Below are 27,426 nucleotides of genomic sequence, written 5' to 3' on the forward strand. Positions count from 1 at the left end.
GTAGGTATGTTGCCATGGTAGAAAGCAGGGAAGGAATGGAGAGAGGCAAGGTGAGTGGGTTTAAATAAGCAAGAAGGAGAGAAAAACTTTTCTAGCATGAATGAGGCCCTGGGTCTGATCCCTAGTGCTAAAGGAGGGAAGGAGAGAGAAGGAAGGGAGAAGGGGAAAAGATGAGGAGAGGGATGAGAAAAATGAAAAGGACAGACCTGAATAAGTAAGTCATGGTCCAAAAATGTAGCAAATTAAAACCAGGCATGATTTTGGCCTTTTTTTTTGGCCAGTCCTGGGGCTTGGACTCAGGGCCTGAGCACTGTCCCTGGCTTCTTTTTGCTCAAGGCTAGCACTCTGCCACTTGAGCCACAGCGCCACTTCTGGCCGTTTTCTGTATATGTGGTGGTGGGGAATTGAACCCAGGGCCTCATGTATACAAGGCAAGCACTCTTGCCACTAGGCCATACCCCCAGCCCCACCAGGCATGATTTTAAGTAATTGATGGAGCTTAAGAAAATATGTTAGACTGGGCACTGGTGGCTCACAGCTGTAATCCTAGCTACTCAGGAGGCTGAGATCTGAGGATTGTGCTTCAAAGCCAGCCCATGCAGGAAAGTCCATGAGTAAGAGTCTCTTCTCTGAGTAACCACCACAAAGTCTTTCCTTTCATGCCTAATAACTTTCAAAATAGAGTAGCTACTTTGTCTTATCATTTGGGGACCCTTGTTGCCTTTTGTTGTTGTTGTTGTTATTCCTTTCAGAAGGATTTTTTTTCTTGTTAGCATCTTTGAGCTAGAGTTCTTTTCTCTTTTTTTTTTAATTCAAAGGAATATGGATAGCCTAATAAAGAAATGTTTCACCAGTTTACTCTTCCAGACATTACTTGTAAGATACACTGGATTAACAGAAGTTTAATATAAATATTACAAGCCATTGGATCAAATTTTCATGGTCCCTACCTGGATAATCAGATTTTTTTCATCAGTCCTTTTGGAAAGACAGCCTGACTGGCTTCTTTCATTGTTTTTAATTGTATATCTATTTTGTGTTTTGAACCATTTCTTCACAGTAAAAGGTTGACTAGTAATTGAATGCTGGTTTTACTAAAGTGGTGCGTTTTCATTAGTCTGTTGCTCTTTGAGTGAGTGCTAATCACTACTGAGACTCTGCCCTCTGGTGTTGGGAGTTAAATGATATGCTGATGAGAAAAGAGGCAGGGGACACAGAGCATTACTTCTTTTAGTCCTATGTAGGATATTTTGCACTAAATAAGTGAACGTGCATTGTTTCTTACCAAAATTGGGAATGATCATGTTTAATGCCAAGCGAGTATGATGAATCTAATATTGTAAATGAAAAATACTATCTCAGGTACAAAGATTTTCCAGTTTTTAGCTAAGCAGAATTTAACCTTGTTAAACAAAAAAAATCTCTTTGGTGTAAGTTTTATTTTGTATTTCTGTCTTAGAATTTTCTCATGTTTTGTAGCTGAAATATTTCGTTACTTATGCAAGTGAAAATGAGAAAAAAATTCTGAATATGCATTGTGGTAGTCATCTTTCCATCACTAATAAAATACCTAAAATACCATCCTACAAAGAAAAAAGATTAATTTGATTTCACAGTTTTGGAACTTGACTGGTTGTTTCTATTACTTTGGGCCTACATGGCCAAGATTACATATACGTATTTTGTGGTGAAGCAAACCTCTTTATCTCATGAAAGAGGCAAAACAAAATAAAGAGGAGTCTAGTGTCCCACAGTCTCCTTTAATGTCAGCCTCTCAGATTCCTAAAGTTTGCATAACCCCCGAGTAGTGGCACTGTAGGGACCAAGTCTCTAACACTTGGGCATTTAGAGTACATTCAAGAAACAAACACTAGTACCTGCTGTTAGAGATGGTTAAATTCTGAACTCTGCAATAAAAAGGATTATATAAATCCTTATGTATTAAAAGGACCTCCAAATACAGAAGCAAAGGCACAAAGCACTGTATTTTTCTTTGCTGTGACAAGAATATTTAACATGGGGTCTTCTCTATTGATGCATTTAAAAAAATATTCAGTCTTGTATCGCTAACTATAGGATTAGAACATAAATGAAAAATTTTGTTATACAGGTAACATTTGAAAATTATGCATGTTTAATTCTGTATTATTTAGCTTACTGATTTCATACTAAAAATTAGGTTTATTACTGATCAAGTACAGAAAATGTTACTAAAATCCCTTTAGATTTTCTGAAGAATTTCTTTTGGGAGAATACTAAAATTATTAAGATTCTAGCATATGCTAGTTAGAAGCAAATTTACTTCAGATTGAATGTGTTTATAATTAATTTCATTTTGTGCAATAGGTCAGTAAGTATATTCCAAAACTGTGTAAATCAAGTAGCTTTCCTACTAACTTTCATAATAATTTTAGAGGTGTTTTATTTTTTATTGACATTATAAAAGTGAGGTACAGAGGGGTTATAATTATATCAGTCAAGTAAAGTGTACATTTCTTATTGGACAGTGTCATTCCTTCCCTTGCTTTCAGTTTTTCTCTCTCATCCCCATCCATAGATTATATAGTTCATTTTCAAGAGATAGAGGCACTTTTTAAAAGAATCGACATCAGTCAAACAATTTTCTTCCCTTTTTTTTGCTGTTAATTTTCTCCTATTCTTTTTTGTTTGGTTTTGGGTTTTTGTTTTTTTTTGCCACTCCTGGGGCTTGAACTCGGGCCTGAGCACTGTCCCTGGCTTCTTTTCGCTCAAGGCTAGCACTCTTGCCACTTGAGCCACAGCGCTACTTACAGCTTTTTCTGTATACATGGTACTGAGGAATTGAAACCAGGGCTTCATGTATACGAGACGAGCACTTTACCACTAGGCCATATTCCCAGCCGTTTTTTTCCTATTCTTAAGTAATGAATGAATTACAAATAAAAGAGCCCGTTTAGACAACAAATTTATCATTTTCATGTAAGAAAGTTTCAATATATGTTTTCATAGCTTCAGGTCTTACTAATAGCTCTCTGTGGATATGAAAAGGAGGGCAATTTGTGAGGTGTAAAGTACATGTAGGCCCACAAGTAATGGTTTTTTATTTACAATAAAAGGTAATATGTACATAGATATCCAGACTACTACCACAGCTATATAACAAATAAAAGAAGCTACTTTTTTTGTACCTCAGATCTTGTCCCTAATATCCCCTTCAGAGGTAATTGCTATTTTTAGTTTCTTTTTCTTTTTTTTTAAATATAGAATATGTCTGGATGCTATATAAACATAAACATACAGCTTTTTATAGAAGTTAAGATATTCTTATATACTCTTCTGTTTTCCCTTTTATTTATTACCTTGGAGATTTGGCATAGAAATTACAGTTTAAAATCATTTGCTTACAGTTCCTTAGATCTTTACATTATAATTTATTTAAATTATAATGATTTCAAGATTTTAGCAATCAAATACAAATGTAATTTCATTTGTTTATGGAAAACATAACAAAATATGGTGGCTATGTAAGTAGGTTTTGTGGGGCACGCCTGCCTGGATGCCTTGCATCAAGAGGCGGTTCTAGCTGGCCCCTCCCGGCCTGTTTTTCCAGCCCTGGGGCCGTGTGGATAGCCCCTCCTGCCTTCCAGGATCTGCAGAACCAGAAAGGCGGTTCTAGCTGGCCCTGCCTCCCAGCCTTGGGACCATGTGTAGCCAAGATGGTGGCTTGTGGTGAACCCGGAGGTGGTCCTGTGGGCTGTGACATAGACTAAGGCCGCCCCTTAGGGTGGCCCCTCGGCTTTCCACCCTTGACGGACAGCTCAGGCATCCATTCACAGCCCCTAAGTAGGCGCACGTACCCCTCCCCTTCTGCAGCTCTCTGACCCACTTAAAAGCGGCTTATTTCCGCCATTAAAGTGAGTCTTAGCACTGACTCTGTCTGTCCCCTGACGAAAGGGGGCCTGGGGTGGCAGTCTGTCTGCCCTTCTTTCCTCTTTTTGGCTCGTCCGGGTGGGGCGTGTTTTCCCGTCTCTCCCGCAGAACAGGAGAGCACGGAAGGCTGCTAAAAACCCCAACAGGTTTTGTTTTTGCTAGTACTGGGAATCAACACTGAGCCTTGTGTTTGGCACTCCACTACTTGAACCAATTCTCCAGTCCTTTTCCTTTAAATTTGTTTATCAGGCTCATATCTGTAATTTTAGCTCCTCAGGAGGCTGAGTTCTGAGGATCTCAGTTCAAAGCCAGCCCAGGCAAGAAAGTCCATGAGACTCATCTCCGGTGAACCACCAGAAAACTGCAAATGGTGTTGTGGCTCATGGGGCTAGTAGAGCACTAGCCTTCAGCAAAAAAAGCTCAGGGACAGTGTCCAGGTTCCCTGAGTTCAAGCCCATGACCAACAACAACAACAAATTGTCAAATAGGGCCTCATGCTTTTTTTCTGGGATAGCCTTGGGCCGTAATCCTCTTCCCTCAGCTTCCTGAGAACTTGGCATTATGGGCATATGCCACCACACCCAGCTTGTTCTTGAGATAGACTCTTGCTCACTTTTGTCCTGGCTTAGAACTTGAATGATGATTCTCCTATCTCTGCCTTCTGAGTAGCTAGGATTACAGGTGTGCATCACTATACACAACCATACATGTAGCTTTTAAGTTATGATTCTAAGGTTTGTGAAAAACATGTAATTTAATACCTATCTGTTAAGTTGTGGAGTAGATTTTGAATATTTTTATTATAATTGCTTAGCTCCTCTTACCATACAACTTTTTATGTAATGAATCTGTAATTAGATCTATATGTTTTTATTTTTCTCTAACTTACTAGCTTGGTTAAGAAACAAAAATTAGGTTAGTATTGACTGCTTAGATTCATAATAGGGAATGGAATTCCTAAGCCCTATTCTAGTAGCTGCAATTATACATTAGGAAGTATATGCAGTAAACTAATTGAATTTATGTCTGGTATCAGTTTTCTGTTTACATAACTATAGTAAAAACAAATATTGGTTTGCATTAACACAACTTGAGTTAAATTCTTATTTGAAGCATTATCTGCCTAATAAAATTATTTTGTTTTCAATGAGATGGTTTAGGCTATAGAGCCAGACTAGCCTGGATTTCAATCCTATCTAAATCTCCAGCACTAGCTTAGTGCTACTGGACTCTGTAAATCCTAGTTTCTTGATGCTTACATATGGATATATGTATTTTCTCACGTGAAGTGAAGTCATTGCTGTGGACAGAATAATCTGTGGGCTAAAGGCATGTGCAGTTCAATATCACTGACAGACTATCTCAATTTAAGTGTCACTAACTATATGACAATACCAGATGAACTCTCTACATAATAAAACCCCCATTCCATTTTTGCTGTTCTTCTGCCTTTTTTTTTTTTTTTTTTGGTCAATCATTGGGCTTGAACTCTGGGCCTGGGCACTGTCCTTGAGCTCTTCAGCTCAAGGCTAGTGCTCTACCACTTGAGCCACAGTGTCACTTCCCCAGTTTTCTGGTGGTTAATTGGAAAAGAGTCTCATGGACTTTTCTGCCCGGGCTGGCTTTGAACCATGATTCTCAGATCTCAGCCTCCTGAGTAGCTAGGATTGCAGGCATGAGTACTAGTGCCTAGCATCCTTCTGCCTATTTTTAAATGATAACTTTCCTCAAATTTATGTCTCAATTCTGGTCATATCTTAGATATGAGAATAATGTGTTTGTAGCTCAGATATTGTGATTGTTCAGAATTTTCTCTTAATAGCTGTTCATATTTTTAATGTATGCTATAGTTGATCGTGTATGTGGCAAATTCCTTGACTCTAGAATATCTATAGATACCTATATATAGATAAGTTTTTATCTATAGATTCTATATATACCATCTATATACTTATACCATCAATATTAAGCAGATTAAAAGTATAGGTAGTAGAATAATTGTGTGTCTTCTCATTAGTTTGGCTGTGTACTCTAGTTATTTTAATTTCTACTAGTACCAGAAAACTTTTGTTTAACTTACATATTAACATATTTTATGTCTTTACAAGTATAAATATACTCTAATAACTAGCACCTCTTAGGTGTCTTGTTTTATAATTCTGAATATTGTTTATCTTATAAAATATACAACATTGAATCTACATTGGGCCTTCAAAAGGGCTTGATATTAGAACTCTGTGATCCTGATTATCTTTTTGTTTTGTCTTGTTTGTTTTAATAGAATCCCAAAACAAAAGAGCAAATTGAGAATCTGTTACGGAATGGGATGAACAAGGAACTTCGAGATCGCCTTTGTTGCCGAATGACGTTTGGAACTGCCGGGCTTCGATCTGCCATGGGGGCAGGATTTTGTTATATTAATGACCTTACAGTAATACAATCAACACAGGTATGGTTTACAAACTATTCAGTGTGTACTTTTCTCACTCCATCATCTTGCCTTATAAATGAGATAGTGCTTTTCTTTAATCAAGAAAGCATTTTGAGGGCTGGGGATATGGCCTAGTGGCAAGAGTGCCTGCCTCATATACATGAGGCCCTGGGTTCGATTCCCCAGCACCACATATACAGAAAATGGCCAGAAGTGGTGCTGTGACTCAAGTGGCAGAGTGCTAGCCTTGAGCAAAAAGAAGCCAGGGACAGGGCTCAGGCCCTGAGTCCAAGCCCCAGGACTGGCAAAAAAAAAAAAGCATTTTGTCCAGAAAGGTACTCTTGTGTAAGAAAAAAGTGTAGACCAAATTCTGAACTTTGGTTTTACTCAAGGCTTGTCTTAGAAATCAATTATGTATCTCAAAACTAACTTATAATTGTTATTTCTGTTGGCATTGTAAACTTCTTGACAATAATACTCTGCATTTTAAACCAAGAAATGAATACTGACATATCCAATTAATATAAAGAAACAAACCTAGAAAGATGGTTACGTTTTTGGCATATACTATTCATGAAAGCCAACCAGAATAGTTGGAAAATTGGGTTTAAAATATTCATTTAAACGTGGTATTTTCATATCCATTTGAGAGGTTTTTGGGGGTGTTTTTGGTATATAATACTTAATGTTTATTCTAGACATTATATAGAACATATTTACAAATAGTCTCATATAGTACTTAAATAGTTTAAATTTGGGGTGTGGATTTGCCAGTTTACAGTGCCTAAGGAAAGAGAACAACTACTGTTATCTGAACTTTATAAAAATGAGAAGTTCAGCACTTCCTTTACATTGAGTTAAATGCCCTTAATCCATTTGAGAGGTTTTTTTTTTAAGACAGTTGTATAATATTGTTTTATTTTTCTCCATCTTTATGCCTATCTTTTTTTTTTTTTTGCAGTCCTGGGGCTTGACCTCAAGGCCTGAGCACTGTCCCTGGCTTCTTTTTTGCTCAAGGCTAGCACTCTACCTCTTGAGCACCACTTCTGGTTTTTTCTATATATGTGGTGCTGAGGAACAAACCCAGGGCTTCATGTATATGAGGCAAGCACTCTACCACTAGGCCATATTCCCAGCCTGCCTGTCATTTTAGAAACATTTTTTTTCTCTTCCTAGTGAATCACCCTTACCACTTCAAGGGGCTACACTCTTGAGGCCAATAATATGTTTAGTATATACTAAGTCGTTCTGGGTTATAAAATATCTCACTAGTGCTGGGAATATGGCCTAGTGGTAAAGTGCTCGCCTCGTAAAATATCTCAGTAGACGTAATTGTAATCCATATTACCAAATGGTACATCATATTTAGCCTTGCTCTGAAGAGAATTCTCTAAAATTGAAGGTGAGTGTGGTGGGTGGAGAAGGGATCATAAATGGTTAGTAGGATCTGCACCTCCTTCTCAATCCCATCCCTATCTCCTTTCTAGTCCTCTGTCAGAAATGCTTTTCATTCAGTTTATATATGTATTGAATTTCCTCATAAGCAAAGTCACATGGACTCTGTCTTTAAGTCCTAATCCTTCTCAGACTCCAGATTGAGAAGGATAAAATAAAATGAGTCCTTACAGCAGAGAATAATGTAAGGCCCTTTACAGTTTTAGACAGTACTCTCATCAGAAATAAGTTGGTAAAACTAGCCCAATTGGCCTATTTTGAAAAATCTCTCTATTGCTATCTCTTTCTCTCTTAATCTCTCATAGGAAGTATATTGGGAAAAAATAATCTTACTTGAAATACTAAAAAAGCTGCTCAATGACAACACCCAGCCCCTGAGCTTTAGCCCCAGGATTGGCTCCAAAAGAAAAGAAAGAAAGAAATATTGGATAACTATTATGGTGCTAATTTAACATATTTGTCATAAATAGGTCAAATCTTTTGGTTAACTTTGATCTTACAATTAATTAAGGACTTCTCATGTTCAGTATTTTGGAATCGTCTTAACATTTTTTTAACCTTCTTGTCTTTTATGTCCTATTTTCCCTCTCATGTTTTATGTATTCGATTGGATTTAGTGATTACTAAATTGACATTTCTGTAGTAATAAATATGTCTGAAAATCCAAGAAATATTTATCAACTCCTCTTTGTGGATGGACCAGAACTGTTGCCACACTAGAGAGCTTGAGCATACAGGCAGAAGGCAGTTCCCTTGGAGCCAAAAAACAGTACACCAAGAAAAAACTGAGATTCTAAAGCCTTACACGATGCCATCATTGAAGCTGGGGATATAGCAATGGTAGAGGGTTTGCCTAACATGCTTGAGGCCCTGGATTCATCCCCAGCACTGGAAAAGAGGAAGAGTGGGTAGGGGTGAATAAAATGCAAACATTTACCAGTAACTAATCTTGTACATTTATTTGCTTCAGGGAATGTACAAATATCTAGAGAGATGCTTTTCAGACTTCAAGCAGAGAGGCTTTGTTGTTGGATATGACACACGGGGTCAAGTAACTAGCAGCTGCAGCAGCCAAAGGTACCATGTTATTATTGTTTCAAAAAAATAAGCTGGAGTGGGATAAAGCATTTAATTTTTCTTTTGTTTACTCGTAGTAAAATTTCTGAAACAGGAGACTTTCAAATAGAAATAGGATTGCATGCTATTTTAAAGCAAAAGAATTTCAAAGATAAGCTTTAGGTTTTATGAAAAGAGGAGAAGTGAGGTGAGCACATAGCTCAGGTGGTACCTACCTAGCAAGCATAAGGCCTGAGTTCAACCCAGTACTGAAAAGAAAAACCCTATAGATTAGTAAGAAGTATAAGAGAGTTCACACTTAAAATGATGTCTTAGCGTATAGCATAATGTTAATATTTTTGGTAAAGTTACTGAGTAGTCAGTTATGTAGCTTGTATTCATGTAATCTTTTCTGCTTAGTTTTAGAGCATTTTCATAACTTGATAATCTTGATAGTGTAATATAAGGAAGTAGTTGTTTTACAGAGAGTAATTGTTTACTTAAATTTTATTTCACTTTCCTCCATTCCTGTTACCTGGTAGATTTATTTTGTAGGTTAAAAGCCATCAAAAAAATAAGAAGGCTGGGGGCTGGGGATATAGCCTAGTGGCAAGAGTGCCTGCCTTGGATACACGAGGCCCTAGGTTCCATTCCCCAGCACCACATATACAAAAAACGGCCAGAAGCGGCGCTGTGGCTCAAGTGGCAGAGTGCTAGCCTTGAGCCGGAAGAAGCCAGGGACAGTGCTCAGGCCCTGAGTTCAAGGCCCAGGACTGGCCAAAAAAAAAATAAATAAATAAGAAGGCTGGGAATGTGGCTTACTGGTAGAGTGCTTGCCTAGCATGCATGAAGCCCTGGGTTCAAGTCCTCAGTATCACAAAAACAGAAAAAGCCAGAAGTGATGCTATGGCTCAAGTGGTAGAGTGGTAGCCCTGAGCAAAAGAAACTCAGGGACAGTGCCCAAGCCCTGAGTTCAAGCCCCAGGACTAGCCACAAGAAAAAAAGAACAAGAGTGAAAGTACTATAGTGTCAGTTCTTTTTTTCTTTTTCCTTGTACCAAGCTTGAACTCAGGACCTTATGGTCTCTCACACTTGCTTACAGTGGCACTCTGCCACCTGAACCACACCTCCAGCCCTACTTTTTGATAGTTAACTAAAGATGGAATCTTTTAGACTTTTCAGCTCCAGTCCTTTAGTTTTCAACCTCCTCAGTAGCTAAGATTACAGACCTGGAGCCTAAGTTATAATGTCATTTCTGTCCATTGTTAAGCTCCTTTAAGTTTGTATTTTTGTTTTTAATTTTGGTATGTATAGAACTGGGGATGGATGTAAAGCTCCACATATTTTAAGCAGGTGATCTATCATTGAGCTGCCTCCCTTTCCATTTAAAAATCTTATTTACTGCCAGGCACCAGTGGCTCATGCCTATAAGCCAGCCTGGGCATAAAAGTCTGGTTAAACTCTTATCTCCAGTTAAAAACTCAAAAACAGGAAGTGGTGCTGTGACTCAAGTTGTCAAGTGCTAGCCTTGATCACAAAGAGGCTCAGGGCCAGCGCCTAGGCCCAGAGTTTAAGCCCCACAACCGAAAAAAAAAAAGTTTTATTTACTTAACATATTAAGATGGTACACGTAGCTTAAATAATCAGTGATTTTAAAAACTGATTGGCTAGGTGGTACATGCTTTTAATCCCAGCACAAGGGAGAATGATGAGCAGGAGAATCGTAAGTTAGAAGCAAGCTTATCCTACAGCAAGGTGTAAAATTCCTATATACAGATAACTGTTACATGAAACATACCATATTTAAGACTAAGTGAACTCTTCCTCTCCCCTCCCCCCCCCCCACCAGGCTTGCTAAACTCACTGCTGCAGTGTTGTTGGCTAAAGATGTTCCTGTTTACCTTTTTTCAAGATATGTTCCTACACCTTTTGTAGTAAGTATTTTGTGCTAGTTTGCTTCTCTGGAAAAAATTTCTCAAATCAACTGAGATTCCAATCTTTGTCATGTGCATGGCTCTGCATTGAGTGACATGAGGAGTTAAAGGAAGGAAAACACATTTTGCTTTGAATTTATTTTCATTTCAACCATCTAAGAATTGGATCTAGCTGAGCACCAGTGGCTCACGCCTGTAACCCTAGCTACTCAGGAGGCTGAGATCTGAGGATCACAGTTCAAAGACCGCCCAGTCAGCAAAGTCCCTACGATTCTTATGTCCAATGACAGAAATGGCACTATGGCTCAAAGTGGTAAAGCACTAGCCTTGAACACAAAAGCTCAGAGATGGGGCTGGGGATATGGCCTAGTGGCAAGAGTGCTTGCCTCGTATACAAGAAGCCCTGGGTTCAATTCCCCAGCACCACCTATATGGTAAATGGCCAGAAGTGGCACTGTGGCTGAAGTGGCAGAGTGCTAGCCTTGAGCAAAAAGAAGCCAGGGACAGTGCTCAGGCCCAGAGTCCAAGGCCCAGGACTGGCCAAAATAAATAAATAAATGAAGGAAGGAAGGAAGACAGGAAGACAAAAGCTCAGGGACAGCACCCAGACATGAATTCAAGCCCCAGGACTGACTAAAAAAGAAAAAAAAAGGGGGGGGGGCATTTGTAAAAGACGAATGATAAATTCACCAGGCACCGGATCACACCTGCGATCCTAATTACTCAGGAGGCCAAGATCTGAAGATTGCTCTTTGAAGCCAGCCTGTGCAGAAAAGTCCCAGTGAGACTCTTAAGTCCCAGTGAGACTCTTATCTCCAATTAACTACTCAAAAACAAGAAGTGGTGCTGGGGCAGGTAGAGTACCAGTCTTGAGCACAAAGAGGCTCAGGCCCAGCACCCAGGCCCTGGGTTTGAGCCCACAATGCACACACACAAAAAAAAGATGATAAATCCAGTCATAAGTGGACTGTTTTAAGACTCTTCTTTCAGACATTGATTTTGGGGGCTGACACAAATGATTATAGGTAGATTTGAACACACTGAGAGCCAGTTTGAGCTGGGTTGTATGTATAAAAACCCTTTTTTCAGTGATGATAGCCTGCACATCATTACTAAGCCAAATCACAAAGGAAGTCTCACAAATACCAAAGACTTATGAAGCCATATACCTAACGCACTGAAACAGTAAAATGAGAAGTAAAAATTCCATAAAACCTCTTCTATTTGGAATTTGTAAAGCACATTCATAAATAATTCATGGTTTAAGGAAAATATAACAAACATAAGAAGTTGTAGCCAATTCTTGTTTTAATTGGTTCAGGGTCATAAAGACAACTATTATCAGTGTTTGTGAAGATCTTTGTGGTCCCTTTTGGGAATGAGGGATGTTCCTTGACCTTCATTAATCAGATGTTCCTGTTGTGCTTTACTGATAATGTAATGAAATAAAGCAGACAATGCTTGAATTTTTTTAAAAGACAGATGACATTTATGTAAGCTAAAAGTATACAGAATGAACTTAAAAATCAGTGGGTAATCATGACCTTTATAATCTCTTAACAGAACTTCAAAAATACCCTTACTCGTGGGTAAAATATATAGGGCAAAGGAAAAATTGATAAGGTATTAATTTGTTTAGCACATTGTAATTAAAAATATTAGTAATGCTGAAAACTAAGTCTTTTCTTTCTTTGTGATAAAAAAAGACTTACCAAGAGCTTCAACAGTTTTTTGTTTTATTTTGTTTTATTTTTGTTGCCAGTCCTGGGGTGTGGACTCAGGGCCTGAGCACTGTCCCTGGCCTCTTTTTGCTCAAGGCTAGCACTCTACCTCTTGAGCCACAGTGCCACTTCCGGCTTTTTTCTATACATGTGGTGCTGAGGAATCAAACCCAGGGCCTCATGTATACGAGGTAAGCACTTTACCACTAGGCCATATTCCCAGCCCTCAACAGTTGTTTTGCTTGTCATATAACTACAGTATATGTTAGAATCTGCTTTATGCCTTGGAAAACTATTACCTACTTTTGTAAGTCTGGAGCAGCTTTCAGTATATTGCCCTTTGTTGTGTTCAAGGTAGTAAAACATCCCTTTCTTCCATGTAGTGAAATTCTTTTAACATTTGTGTTGATGTATGTCAGTTCCCCTGGGACCTTCTTATCCTTTTTGCTACAGCCCCATTCCTTATATCATACATGTGCTTACCTTCACTAAATTGTTCTACTTGCATATGTAGAATCGCCTTACTGGCGACAGTATCAACATTGCTACTTTTTTTTCCCTATAACTCCATTTATGTTTAATTCAGATGTATCTCCACTTCCTACTTGTTAGCTTGTTGTTAAACTTATATCTTTGTTGGCTAAGTTTCACTTTCTACTATCCATCTTTGTTAATTTTCATACTGGCATATCCCTAGGAGATGAAGAAACAACAGAGGGGTTTAAAATGAACTAAGCCTTTAATTTAATATGATTTATTAAAGCTGAATAAATGTAAATTAAGTAAAAGGAGTAACGTAATATAAGGTATAAGAAAAAAATCAGATAAATAGAAAATAAAAAGTGAGAGGTGTGGCTCAAATGCTAAATTTGCCTACCAAGCAAGTGTGATATCCTGAATTCAAATGACAGTATAAAAAAAGAAAGGAAAGAGAGAAAGAAGGGATGGAGGAAGAAGGGACGGGAATGGAAGAGACGTAAAGAAAAGGCGAAATGGAGAAGGAAGGGAAGGGAAGATACCAACAAAAGCAAAATTTAAATCTTCTAGAGAGATCTAATAAAACAGACAAAACTCTGGAAAGAGTGCTCAAGAAACAAAAAAGGCACAAATAAATAAAAGGAGCACATAATAGATACAGTATAGGCTAAGAAAATTATGATTGTTAAATGGATAACAAGTGTTTATACTACTAAGCCAAAGGAGATGGAGGAGAAAGGCCAGTCTAATAATTGAATGGTTGTTGAGTCACATTTTAGAACTGGACCCCACTCAACAAATCCGGAGTTAGCAAGGTGTTAAAACCATTTATACCATAATGCTTTATTCAGTTATGTAATCAAGGTACTCTCTAATCGAATGTGTGGGTGGTTAGAAGCAAAGTGGAATGGCAATATTGTTATTTTTCAGCCATATGCAGTCCAGGAGCTCAAAGCAGTTGCAGGGGTGATGATTACTGCATCTCACAATCGCAAGGAAGACAATGGATATAAGGTAAACCTTGGTAAAACCTTTGCTGTTTTCACAGCTCTTATTTTATTGTTAAGTGTCTTTTTATACTAGACAGTAAAGCCAGACATTGAGAATAAAAATATTTAAAAAAAAACAGTGAGGTACATCTTTACAGAATGTAATATTCCTAATGCCCATTACTACTTCTCAATACGTGTAATTATGAAGATCTCTTCATTGGTCTTTTTCCTTCTAATTTCCCCAAACTGATCCTCTCTGCTCTTTCAGGAATAAAATTGTATTATCCCAAGAATGTGAAAAATGAATGGGAATTCTGAGGATGAAAGCCAGAGGAATAGTAAATTGAGCTCACTCTCCCCTATCTCTGACCTTCAACCCAAGCCTCTCAATATCCCTGGGTTAATTTGCTCTGTCAGCCTCTCTGGCAGGAAGCACAGTGGTGAGGGATGAAAAGTGGCTCTGGAAAGAAAACAGAAGATGTATAGCACAGGATTGAGCCAGTGGTTTGGGGCTTTTGGATGATGAACTCATATTCTTGTATTTGTTTTCTTTTTGTGTAGGAAATACACTGAGTTCTATTTAAACTGAGGTAAAAACTAATACTAATCTAAGATTTGGGGCCTGTCCAGCTAAGTGGGTAGTGTGACCATCCACAGACATAGGGAAGAAGTTTGGAGCATATTAAGTTTGAGGTATTTGTGGCTCAACCAGGTAGCAATATCATGAACAGTTAGATGTTAGATCTGTAACTGAGGGGAGAAGGCAAGACTAAAGTTACAGATTTTGGAGTAGCCACACATACCATAGCATATAAAAATATTTGGAAGCCTTCAACTTGGATGTATAGCCAAGAAGAAATAGGATAGAGTAGAAAAAAGTCAAAAATCGATCCCTGGGACTATTAACTTTAAGGAAAAAGAGGGGAAAAAAAGAGGATCTAGAGATGAGGGATAGACTAGAATATCTTGGTGTTGTAAAAACCAAAGAATAATAAACATGGTAATCGATTGTATATATATATATATATATATGTATGTATGTATGTATGTATATATATACTTTGTTTAATTTTAAATAAATTCTAATTAATAATGGAAACATGATTTCATTTTGTAATGTTTAGTTTAATACTGCAAAGTTTTATAGGATATTTCATACTCTCTTATGTCTTTAACATATAGATATAAGTTGAATAGTATGATTAAACACTATTGGTATATGTCTATTGTAATATGGTCAAATTATACTTGTTTCTATTTACTTGTATTATTAGTAGAGTAAAATCTAAAAAAGGAAATAATACATAATTATTTTTAACGAGTCCCTGGTAATCATTACCATCTTGATTTTTTTTTTAATTATCAAGGAGTTGCTCCACGGGAGTACAATTCCTTAAGTCAGATAATAAATACAGTGCTTCTTGGACAGTGCCACCCATTTTCCGCTTCTCGTCCCTGCCCACAAGTTGCATAGTTTATTTTTTACACAGAATATATTAAATACTGATTTTTTATTTGATTAGTATGATACCCTTTTTCATAAAGCCAGAGATCCCCACTATAGCTAAGATCTCAAGCACTTTAAGTAATTATAGCTGTATTTTACCTGTCATCCAGGTTTACTGGGAAAATGGTGCTCAAATAACATCTCCTCATGATAAAGAAATTTTGAAATGTATAGAAGAATGTGTTGAACCCTGGAATGGTTCATGGAATGACAATTTAGTGGACACCAGCCCACTGAAGAAAGACCCACTGCAGGACATTTGCAGGAGATATATGGAAGATCTGAAAAAGATCTGTTTTTACAGGTATCCAAGTGGGAATGCAGGGCAATATTACCTTAGGATAACAAGTAAGGCAAGAATCTGTGAGAGAAATGTGTTATCTGTTCATCATATTATGACTAAACAGTAGTACTCATAATAACCAAAAGTAGAAGTAAACCAAATTATCGATAAATAATTACGACTAAATAAAATGAAGTAGTCATACAACTACCTATAACTGAGCAGTTAACAGAAATGAAGTGTTGATACATACTACAATATGACTAAACCTTAAAACAAGTTAAGTAAAAGAAGCCAGTACAGCCAGGTACTTATGATTCATGCCTGTAATCCTGTAGTCTCAGGAGACTGAGATCTGAGGACTGTGATTCAGAGTCAGCCCAGGCAGAAAGTCTGTGAAACTTTTATCTCCAATTAAGCATTTAAAAAGCCAGAAGTGGAGCTGTGGCTCAAGTGGTAAAGCACTAACTAGCCTTGAGCAAAAAAGTTCAGAGACAGCACCCAGATCTTGAGTTCAAGCCCCAGGACCAGCACAAGAAAAAGAAAAGAAAAAGATGAGGAGGACAAGGAAGAAGAAGAAAGGAGAAAGAGAGGAAAGAGAGAGGAAGAGGAGGAGGAGGATGAAGGAAGAAGTCAGTTACAAAGAACCACATATTCCATTTCTATGAAATGTCCAGAATAGACAAATCTGAGGAGACAGAAATGGGGCAGAAAATAGGTTAGCAGTTGCTATTAGCTGGGAGAAGAGCTGCCACTAACCAGATTGAATAGTTGATCATCAACTAATTGATGCTAATTTTTTTTGTCCTGTTACTGGAGCTTGAATTTTGAATGCAGATAGGATATTAGGCAACATTAATACATTATTTCGTTAGTTGTGATAAGGTATGGTTATGTTTCTAAATACTCATTCTTATGTAAAATAACATAGTATCTTCAATAAACGAAACTAGCCGGAATGTTAAAAATGTTGAAGCAAGATATTAAATGTATGGTTGTTGGGTATTCTCGTGACTATTTTGAAATTGGTCTTAGCAATTTTTTTATCTATTTCATAATATTTTTATTATATTATTTATTTGTGGTGTTCCTGGAGCTTGAACAGGGCTTGGGCACTGTCCCTGAGTGTTTTCTACTCAAGAGTAATGCTCTACTACTTGATCCCTAGCTCCACTTCCAGCTTTTTGGTAGTTTATTGAAGATAAGAGTCTCATAGACTTTCCTTCCTGGGCTGGCTTCAAACCACTATCTTCAAATCTCAACTTCTTGAGTAGCTAAGATTATAGTGGTAAGCCACTAGCACTCAATTTTTTATTTATTTGTTTGTTTGTTTGTTTGTTTGTTTTGCCAGTCCCGAGGCTTGGACTCGGCTTGAGCACTGTCCCTGGCTTCTTCTTGCTCAAGGCTAGCACTCTGCCACTTGAGCCACAGCGCCACTTCTGGCCTTTTCTATATATGTGGTATTGACGAATCAAACCTAGGGTTTCATGTATACTAGGCAAGCGCTCTTGCCACTAGACCATATTCCCAGCCCACCCAAATTTTATTTATTTCAATAAACTTTGTTGATTATAGGGAGCAGTTAGCAAATAGTAAGTAAGGATATAGAAAGTTTTGCTGTGGAAGAGACCAAAGAAATTGGACTGAATGCTAATGGAAATGTAGGGGTTAGGAGAGAGAGAGAGGAAAATTGACTGAAGTACTAATGTTCTTGGGAGGACATGGGGACCGAGCAGAAGAGGAAGAACACTTGCTCATCGTTGTTAGATGGAAGAAGGAAAAGATATTGATGGGTGGTAATTGATTGTAGATTTGATGTGAGAAGATTCTGAACTTGCCATCTTTGGGTTTCTGTGTCTCAATGATTACATGAAGTGAGAAGAAAGGAGTAAGAAGAGGACATATTATATCAACTTGAAGAGCAAAAAGAAATTTTTGTGACCACTTTAGACTTTCTGATATTGTTTAGTGTCCACTGAGAGTGAAACTATTGTCTTTTTTGTCAAGTTTACTGAAGCAATAATTAGCTATTTGCTGCAAGTCTGGAATAGTATACATTGAGATATTAGAGAATCAAAGTAGCCAAAATACAAAAATAATGGTGATTAAAATTAGATTTGGTGGAATCTAAGCTGGACATGAAGGGAAAGAAGATAGAGAAAGAGATACAATAGAGGCTTACTTAGGATAGTGGCACTACGTATAGCAAGTCAGAAAGTTGAACCACTAAAGGAGAATACATTTCAGTTAAGTCTTTTGGATGGGACTGGGATGTTAGCTCAGTGGCAAGACAGTTGCTTACCGTGTATGGAACCCAAGCACAAACAAATCTTTTGAAATTTAAGTTAATACCACATCATTGTTTTAAAATATCTTAGACATCTGCTGTAGGCTGTAATTACTTTTTCTCAGGATTTAAGTGTTTTTAACTATATCATAGGACAAATCTATGGTATTGATTCAATGGTAATTTGTTTTTACAGGGAATTAAATTCAAAGACCACCTTAAAATTTGTGCATACATCTTTTCATGGAGTTGGACATGACTATGTGCAACTGGCTTTTCAAGCGTTTGGTTTTAAGCCTCCAATTCCAGTACCAGAACAAAAAGATCCGGATCCAGACTTTTCTACTGTTAAATGTCCAAATCCTGAAGAAGGAGAATCTGTGCTGGTATTTTTTAAAAAAATATTTAAACTATTTCTAGTTTGTTAGCCAACAAAATAGATGGAGCTAATTAACAATTCAGAGATTACTTACATGCTTTATATCCTATAGGCAAACCACTGTAGTTTGCATCTTTTGAATTGTATTTGAGCCATAGGTTGTGTTTTGTTTTAAATCTTTATGGCGAGTGCCCCTAATTCTGGGCTTCTTATTCTAAACTTAGCCAAACCACATGCTTTTTAAAATTCATATCGCTAACTTGGTCCCTAATCTGAGGATTATTAATCTTAAGTTCCTCAGTATAACCTAACTTTTGGGTTCACTGTTTCAGGAACTTTCTCTAAGACTGGCAGAGAGAGAAAATGCCCAGATAGTGCTAGCCACAGACCCTGATGCAGACAGACTGGCCGTGGCAGAACTTCAGGAGAGGTAAGTAGCTTCAGTAGAAAACTTGAGATTGGAAAGTAAATTTTTTATTTTAAGTCTTGAAGGCTCATTGGAAATAGTGAAAATATTTTTTAAAGAAATAAATTGGGGGGCTGGGGATATAGCCTAGTGGCAAGAGTGCCTGCCTCGGATACACGAGGCCCTAGGTTCGATTCCCCAGCACCACATATACAGAAAACGGCCAGAAGCGGCGCTGTGGCTCAAGTGGCAGAGTGCTAGCCTTGAGCGGGAAGAAGCCAGGGACAGTGCTCAGGCCCTGAGTCCAAGGCCCAGGACTGGCAAAAAAAAAAAAAGAAATAAATTGGGGCTGGGAATGTGGCTTAGTGGGAGAGTGCTCACCTATCATGCATGAAGCCCTGGGTTTGATTCCTCACTACCACATAAACAGAAAAAGCCCGATGTAGCGCTGTGGCTCAAATGATAGAGCGCTAGCCTTGAGCAAAAGAAGCTCAGGGACAGTGCCTAAGCCCTGAGTTCAAGCCCCAGGACTGGCAAAAAAGAAAAAAGACGTCAATCTCTTGTATGAAAACTAAGTTGATATTTTCACATTTTCCTCTTACCTTTTTTTCTCCTTTTTGCAGTATTGGGCTTGAACTCAGAGCCTCAGCTCCGAGCAAACTTATCTCTACTGCTAAGCCACACCTCCCTCCCTTGTTTGCACTGATTATTTTTGAGAGAGGTTTGGCTTCCTACCTGGGTGTGCCTGGTCACAATCCACTTAGGCTTTAGGCTTCCCCAGCAGAGGAACATGTCACTGCTCCCAGCTGAGGGAGGTTCTGAGAGGGGGCTCATAAACTTTTCTGCCTAGGTGGCCTCAAACCATGATCCTGCCTATCACAGCCTCTCAAGTAACCAGAATTATAGACATGAGCCACTAGCTTCCAGCTCCTTCTTTTTTTCCTATTCAAATAAAGTTGTATTTGTTTATAAATTATGAATACATTATAGTTTTATATCACTGCTATTTCCCACTTCAAATATATTGTAAGCATTTTATCTGTCCTTATACAGTGTGTGAAAACATTAATTTTAGAAATACTGCAGCATTACGAACGGCTTTATAAATTCAATCGTTCCTTAATCTTTTTTTTTGCTGGTCCTGGGCCTTGAACTCTAGGCCTGGCACTGTCCCTGAGTTCTTTTTGTTCAAGGCTAGCACTCTACACTTGAGCTACAGCACCACTTCCAGCTTTTCTGTGATCAATTGGAGATAATAGTCTCACAGACTTTCCTGCCTAGGCTGGCTTTGAACCACAGTCATCAGATCTCAGCCTCCTTAGTAGCTAGGACTGAGGCATAAGCCACCAGTACCTGGCATCATTTTTTAATCTTATTCTCTTGGTTGCTATGTTCACCATTATGGATGTGACAGTATCTTCACATAGACTTAAACATTTATCATAATTTTTTATTAAATAGGATCAAAGCAAAAATGCAATAATTTTCCAAATGACCTTGCAATCATTTCTCCCCTAAAAGTCATGCTGGTCAATTAGAAAATCAGTGGCAGTAAATATTTTCCTATCTGAAATATGGTAATTTAAAGATGTCACAATTAGGAGGTTTTAATAAGAAGCTAGAACGGTCTTGATTTTGAATTTTCATTCTCTCAACAGTGGTCACTGGAAAATTTTCACAGGAAATGAGTTGGCTGCTTTGTTTGGGTGGTGGATGTTTGACTGCTGGAAGAAGAATAGATCAACAAATGCTGATGTGAAGAATGTTTATATGTTAGCCACCACTGTCTCTTCTAAAATTTTGAAGGCAATTGCACTTAAGGAAGGATTTCATTTTGAAGTAAGAATGAATCATATCTATGTGCTATTTTTCTAAACCTCTTTCTGCAAGACCCTAACTTTGATTGGTTTATTTATAATTTATCTATATTTCTAATTCTGTTTATATTATTTAGTACTTTTGATAATGTAAATACCAAGACAAGTTTATCAAATATGTAACTCTTAAGACAAAAAAATTCTTCAAAAATTACATTAACACTTAGTATGTACAAAAATATCTTGCTTTCCGGCTGGGAAAATCTGGCTCCTGGGACCTCATCAATAGCATGTAGAATTCACTCTAAGAGAAAGTCACTACTCAGCCCAGATCATAGCTTTTGTGAAACCTCAAGCAGTTATGGACCATTTTTTCAGCTATTTAAGTTGTCTTTACTCTGCTATCTTGCTAAACATCAGTAAAAGTGTTACCTCTATCTGGATGCTGGTGGCTCACACCTGTTAATGCTAGCTACCCAGGAGGCTGAAATCGAGGATCAAGGTTTAAAGCTAGCTCAGGCAGTCAAGTATACATGAGAGTCTTATCTCTAGTTAACCAAAAAACAAGAAATGGGCCCATGGCTTGACTGGTGGAGTGCTAACCTTGAGCAAAAAAAGCTCAGGGACAGCACCTAGGCCCCGAGTCAAAGCCCCAGGACCAGCATTTTTTTTTAAAAAAAGTGTTACCTCTGGGCCTTTTTCAAGAGCCACAGTCAACCTGCAGATCTTAATACTAATTACAGGAGTAAATGTAAATTGTACTTGTCTTTAGGAAATAGAATTTTCAATATTGGACTCTCAAAGACACAAATCGCATACCTGGAAGCTATTAGAATTCTATTCATGCCTAAGATTCTGAGTTAGAATAATGTTTTTCTTGTTTATAGTGAAAGAAACATATCATGAGCACAAAACTAAAAAAGAACACGATTCTAAAGACCTGTATTACAATTTGTTTTTATTAGGAGTGCAATTGGGTTTTAAATTTTTGCTGTTTGATGAAGTGGTAGAGAAATGAATCAAGAAACTTAGAATGTGATGGTAAACTCTAGAATTAGTGTGTATTTTGAGTTAATGTTATTTCTGTGAACTCTAGAATAAGGCATGCCTTTTAAAGTGGACAGTAGCTAGCTCATCACAGGAAAAACCCTCAAACCTAATTATTTAAAGAAAAAGAAAAGGTCCACTTGGTCCAATGTAGAGATAATGTTCCATCACTAAAAGCTTAATGGCTTTTCATAATTTTGGAAACTAAAACAGAGCCTTCACGGGCATCATGTTAGTGATTATAATGCAGCAAAAAGGACAGTTTCAGGGAGTCAGTGTAACTGAACCATCTTGGACAAATTTCCCTGAGCACTGAGGCTGTTCTGGCAAAAGGGTTTATGAGCATTAGAAAAGATAATAGTGTAAATTACCTATTACAGTATTTTGTAAAATAGTGGATAATTCTAACATGTATATATTTATATTACTTTGTAATTATGTTCATCATTTATAAACCTTCAGTTGTATTTAGTGTAAATCATCTTATTGCTGTGCTATATATAAATGGTGGTCAGCAGGAGGGCCAGTATGTGTTGTTAACGTATTTTTTGCCTGCAGATCTACCATTATATTAATCTTTGTGAACTAAGGACCATAACAGAAGATGACAATACGTGTTATATGCACTTAGTGATAGAATTTTCTCTCATGTATGTATGTGAGAGAAGAGCCATTGACTAGAGTGGCTTCTACATTTCAGGAAACTTTACCAGGCTTTAAATGGATTGGAAGTAGGATAAAAGACCTCCTGGAAAATGGCAAGGAAGTCCTTTTTGCATTTGAAGAGTCTATTGGTATGTAGTAAATATTAAAATATTTTCTGTTAAGTGAGAGCATTTTTAAAAAGATAATTCCCTAGAAAGGAACTTTTGCATTTGGTTTTAAATTTTGAGTTGCAAAAACATTAGAGAATTCAGAAATATACAGATGCATTTTTTTTCCCTTAAGAAAACAGAACATATAGGTCTCCTGAATACATTCAGTATTAAAGGGTTCCCTCTGTTACTAAGCTTTTGTGGTATGGTGTGGTATGATCTGATGTGGTTTGTTTTGGTTTGGTTTTGTGACAAGGTCGTGCTATGTAGTCCCGGCAGGCCTAGAACCAGGTGCTGAGGGTTGTGGTTCAAAGCTAGGCCAGGCAGTAAAGTCTGTGAGACTCTTCTCTCCAGTCAGTCACCAATACCTGGCTTATTACTAGGCTCTTTACTGGTGCTTCTAGAAAAAGAAAAAAGTAAGCTTACTGAAATTGTAGGCTTAAATTTTCTCCTTTTCTAAAGATGTTCTTTAATCTGTAGGCTTCCTGTGTGGCACCTCAGTTCTGGATAAAGATGGGGTGAGTGCAGCTGTTGTTGTTGCTGAGATGGCATCTTACCTGGAAACCAGGAACGTAACCTTGAAGGAGCAACTGAGCAAGATTTATGAGATGTAAGTTCTATTATGATTATTTCACATGCTGGAGCCATCTCCCTTTTTCTTTACTTACTAATTTTTACTTTTTTGGTCCTACATTGAGTTTTCTAAATGTGTTTAGGAAGAATAGTTCTTTCTTTTTTATTTAAGTATAAAAATTCTCTGAATTAGGATCTGCTGTTTACCATAAAGTAGAACCATAGGCCTATTTTAATATGCTCATATCTAAACAACAGTTACCTGAAATTTGACTTCAGCACTTTAAATCTTTATACAGGTATGGTTATCACCTGTCAAAAACTTCCTATTTCTTGTGTTATGATCCACCTACTATCAAAAGTATATTTGAAAGACTTCGCAATTTTGAGTCTCCCAAAGAATATCCAAAATTTTGTGGGACATTTGCAATATTGCACATACGGGATATTACTACTGGATATGACAGCAGCCAGCCAAATAAGAAATCAGTAAGTACTTCCTATTTCAGCAAGAAAAGAAATATAATGCTTCATGTCAGTCACTGAAATATCTAAATAGAAGACAGGTCTTCCGTGAGCCTCAATCTAGTCTTGTCAAGCTTATTGTCATTGATTACAAAGGAGACAGTTTAAGAAGAGCCAGATGGAAGAGATGCAGGGAACAAAGTACTAGAGGTAGTACCACTAGCTCCTGGGTTGGAAGCTCCTTTTGAAAATTTATCTACTGCTAGCACCAGTGGTTCACACCTGTAATCCTAGCTACTCAGAAGGCTGAGATCTGAGGATCATTGTTCAAAGCCAGCCCTGGCAAGCAAAGTCTGTAAGACTCTTATCTACAATTAACCACTAGAAAACTGGAAGTGGAGCTGTGGCTCAAGAGGTAGAGCACTAGCCTTGAGCTCAGGCCCAGAGTTCAAGTCCTACAAAAAGAAAAAGAAAAAAAAAAGAACGAAAATTTATCTATTTACTTATTTTGCAGTACTGGAGATTGAACCCCAGGGCTTTGTGCCTCTTAGATAACATTCTACCACTTGAGCTATGTTCCTAGCCCTTTTGTTTTTAGTTTGTTTATTTTTTCCTGGCTCTTGGACTCAGGGCCTGAGCACTGTCCCTGGCTTCTTTTTGCTCAAGGCTAGCTAGCACTCTACCTCTCGAGCCACAGCGCCACTTCCGGCCTTTTTTCTTTATGTGGTACTGAGGAATCAAACCCAGGGCTTCATGCATGCTAGGCAAGCACTCTACCACTAAGCCACGTTCTCAGCCCTTACTTTTTTTTTGAGACAGTTTTATGTGGTTGACGGTCTGAGAGTAAAGAAGAGACAGAGAGCAGGACACCAGTGGCTCATGGCGGTAATCCTACCTACAGGGAGGCTGAGATTAGGAAGATCATGATTTGAGGCCAGACTAGACAGAGAAGGTCATGAAATACTTCCAATGAAGAGCTAGATGCAGCGGTACATGCTTGTTTTCCTAGTTGATTATTTATTTCAAAATAGCCATCAATGAAATCCTTCTCTATTATAAACTAATTGAAAATGCTTTAAAAAAAAACAAAAACAGTAAGAGCACCTGCTTAGCAAGCATGAGGCCCTGAGTTCAAACCCTCATATTTCTGACAAAGAGAGAGACAGAGACAGAGAGAGACAGAGACAGAGAGAATACCATACAACTGGTGTATAGTAATGGAGTTATGGAGGAGGAAGTCTCTCAGGGACAGGACTGTAGCTAGAACATCTGCAGGAAAGTACTATTATAATTTTTTTCTGTCCTCAACCAAATCCTCAGTCTTCTCAAGATTCCTCAACAGGTAGACTAGGGAAAGTATCAGTGTTAATAAGCTGTTTATTCTATGCCAGTAAAGCTTATTTGTTTTTTAATTTTTTATTTAAAAATACAGGGTTTCAGGCTGGGAAGGTGGCTTAGTGGTAGAGTGCTTGTCTAGCATGTCTGAAGCCCTGGGTTCAATTCCTCAGTACCACATAAACAGAAGTAGCCAGAAGTGGGGTTGTGGCTCAAGTGGTAGAGTCCTAGCCTTAGCACAGAGAGGCTGAGGGACACAGCTCAGGCCCTGAGTTCAAGTCCCAGGACTGGTACAAAACAAAAACAAAAAATACAGGTGTTTTTTTCCTGTTTTTTTTTTAAATTATCTTGCATATCTATTAGGATATGCATACACTTTGGAAAATCACTTATAAACTGTGAATGTGCTTTACAAAACTGGAGATACTTTAGATTGTCAAGCTTGCTTATTTATTTATTTGTTTGTTTACTTAGTGGTTAATTTGTACTTGAGATTGAACCCAGGGTATTATTCTACTACTTGAGTCACACCCCCATCCCTTTAGTTTTTGTTTTTAAGTCAGAGTCTTACCTAACTTTGCCTGGCCTACCCTCAAACTTGCAATCCTCCTGCCTGCGCCTCTTGGGCAGCCAGGATTGCAGGTGTATGCCCCCATACCCGATTTGGAATTTGTGCTTCTTATTCTAGCATTTGCTACCATCTATCATCTACTTGTCTTATTCTGTCACTTACTACCATCTATCATCTACTTGTCTTATTCTGTCACTTACTACCATTCTATCATCTACTTGTCTTATTCTGTCACTTACTACCATTCTATCATCTACTTGTCTTATTCTGTCACTTACTACCATTCTATCATCTACTTGTCTTATTCTGTCACTTACTACCATTCTATCATCTACTTGTCTTATTCTGTCACTTACTACCATTCTATCATCTACTTGTCTTATTCTGTCACTTACTACCATTCTATCATCTACTTGTCTTATTCTGTCACTTACTACCATCTATCATCTACTTGTCTTATTCTGTCACTTACTACCATTCTATCATCTACTTGTCTTATTCTGTCACTTACTACCATTCTATCATCTACTTGTCTTATTCTGTCACTTACTACCATTCTATCATCTACTTGTCTTATTCTGTCACTTACTACCATTCTATCATCTACTTGTCTTATTCTGTCACTTACTACCATTCTATCATCTACTTGTCTTATTCTGTCACTTACTACCATCTATCATCTACTTGTCTTATTCTGTCACTTACTACCATTCTATCATCTACTTGTCTTATTCTGTCACTTACTACCATTCTATCATCTACTTGTCTTATTCTGTCACTTACTACCATTCTATCATCTACTTGTCTTATTCTGTCACTTACTACCATTCTATCATCTACTTGTCTCAGCAGATCTTTTCATCTCTTTGAGCCTTATCTGTAAAATTGCAGTCATACTGATTTGTAGGATTAATGTTGAAGCCTAGAAATCACATATGCCAGCCTAAATTATTTTAAGGGCTCAGTAAATGGCACACTTATAAGTTACTATGCAGTTAAACTTCTTTCATATTTTATAATTCTTCGTAATTTGAAGAAATCATTATTTTTTATAGCACTTGAGTTTGAACTCAGGGCCTTGCTCTTGTTCAGCAGGTCCTCTGCTATTTAAGTCACACCTCTTTGCTTGAGGTTATTTTTTAGATAGAGTCTCACATTTTTTTCTGGGGCTGGCCTTGAATTGTGATCCTTCTAGGGCTGAGTGTGTCACTGTGCTCACCCCTAAGGAAAAAAAATCTAACAAGGGGTACACGGTGGTACATGTCTGTAATCCCAGCAGTCAGGAGGCCAGTGCAGGAGGACCGCAAGTTTGAGGGCAGCCTGGATTATATAGAAAGACCCTGTCTCAAGTTTGTTTGTTTTTTTTGAAAAAAATTCTAATTATCAAAATATACAACATAAAATTTGCCATCTTAGCATTTTCACTCTCCAGTTCTGTAGTGTCAAGTATATTTATATTGCTATTCACCAAATCTCTAGAACTTGCTCACCTTGCTAAATTGAAACTCTACAAACAACTGCTTCCCATCCCATTGTCAGTCCCTGGCAACCACCATTCATTCACCCTTGCGGCTATGAATTAACCTCCTTTAGATGCTTCATACATGTGAAATGTATTTCATGATTCTTGAAAATGAAAATGATACAAAGTGTAATTAAACTGTTGTTGCATTTTGCATAGATACTGCCAGTGAGTAAAAACAGCCAAATGATTACATTTACTTTTCAAAATGACTGTGTCGCCACTCTTCGGACAAGTGGGACAGAACCAAAGATAAAGTATTATGCAGAGATGTGTGCATCACCTGACCAGAGGTGAGAATTAACTTTTATATGTATGTCTGAAAAGCTCTATTGAAATATGATTTATATACCATATAAGTCACCTATTTAACATGTACAATTCAGTTGTTTTTAGTACATTCATAGCTATGCAGACATCATAATCCATTAAAGAATGTTTCAT

General features: G+C 37.6%; 1 protein-coding gene across 1 annotated transcript in view; it reads left to right on the forward strand.

Annotated features, from left to right (window-relative positions):
• The window catches only part of Pgm2l1 (phosphoglucomutase 2 like 1), a 40,708-nt gene that overhangs the window by 7,749 nt on the left and 5,533 nt on the right, over positions 1-27,426 (forward strand). The window contains exons 2-13 of the mRNA XM_048360251.1: positions 6,191-6,358; positions 8,766-8,872; positions 10,701-10,785; positions 13,914-13,997; positions 15,593-15,786; positions 18,249-18,438; positions 18,764-18,861; positions 20,496-20,676; positions 22,402-22,495; positions 22,997-23,126; positions 23,389-23,578; positions 27,142-27,275. Of these exons, the coding sequence (XP_048216208.1) occupies positions 6,191-6,358; positions 8,766-8,872; positions 10,701-10,785; positions 13,914-13,997; positions 15,593-15,786; positions 18,249-18,438; positions 18,764-18,861; positions 20,496-20,676; positions 22,402-22,495; positions 22,997-23,126; positions 23,389-23,578; positions 27,142-27,275 (1,655 nt within the window). The remainder of the gene's footprint in view (positions 1-6,190; positions 6,359-8,765; positions 8,873-10,700; positions 10,786-13,913; positions 13,998-15,592; positions 15,787-18,248; positions 18,439-18,763; positions 18,862-20,495; positions 20,677-22,401; positions 22,496-22,996; positions 23,127-23,388; positions 23,579-27,141; positions 27,276-27,426) is intronic.

The sequence above is a fragment of the Perognathus longimembris genome, chromosome 13, assembly GCF_023159225.1.
Source record: "Perognathus longimembris pacificus isolate PPM17 chromosome 13, ASM2315922v1, whole genome shotgun sequence".
Classification (NCBI taxonomy): domain Eukaryota; kingdom Metazoa; phylum Chordata; class Mammalia; order Rodentia; family Heteromyidae; genus Perognathus; species Perognathus longimembris.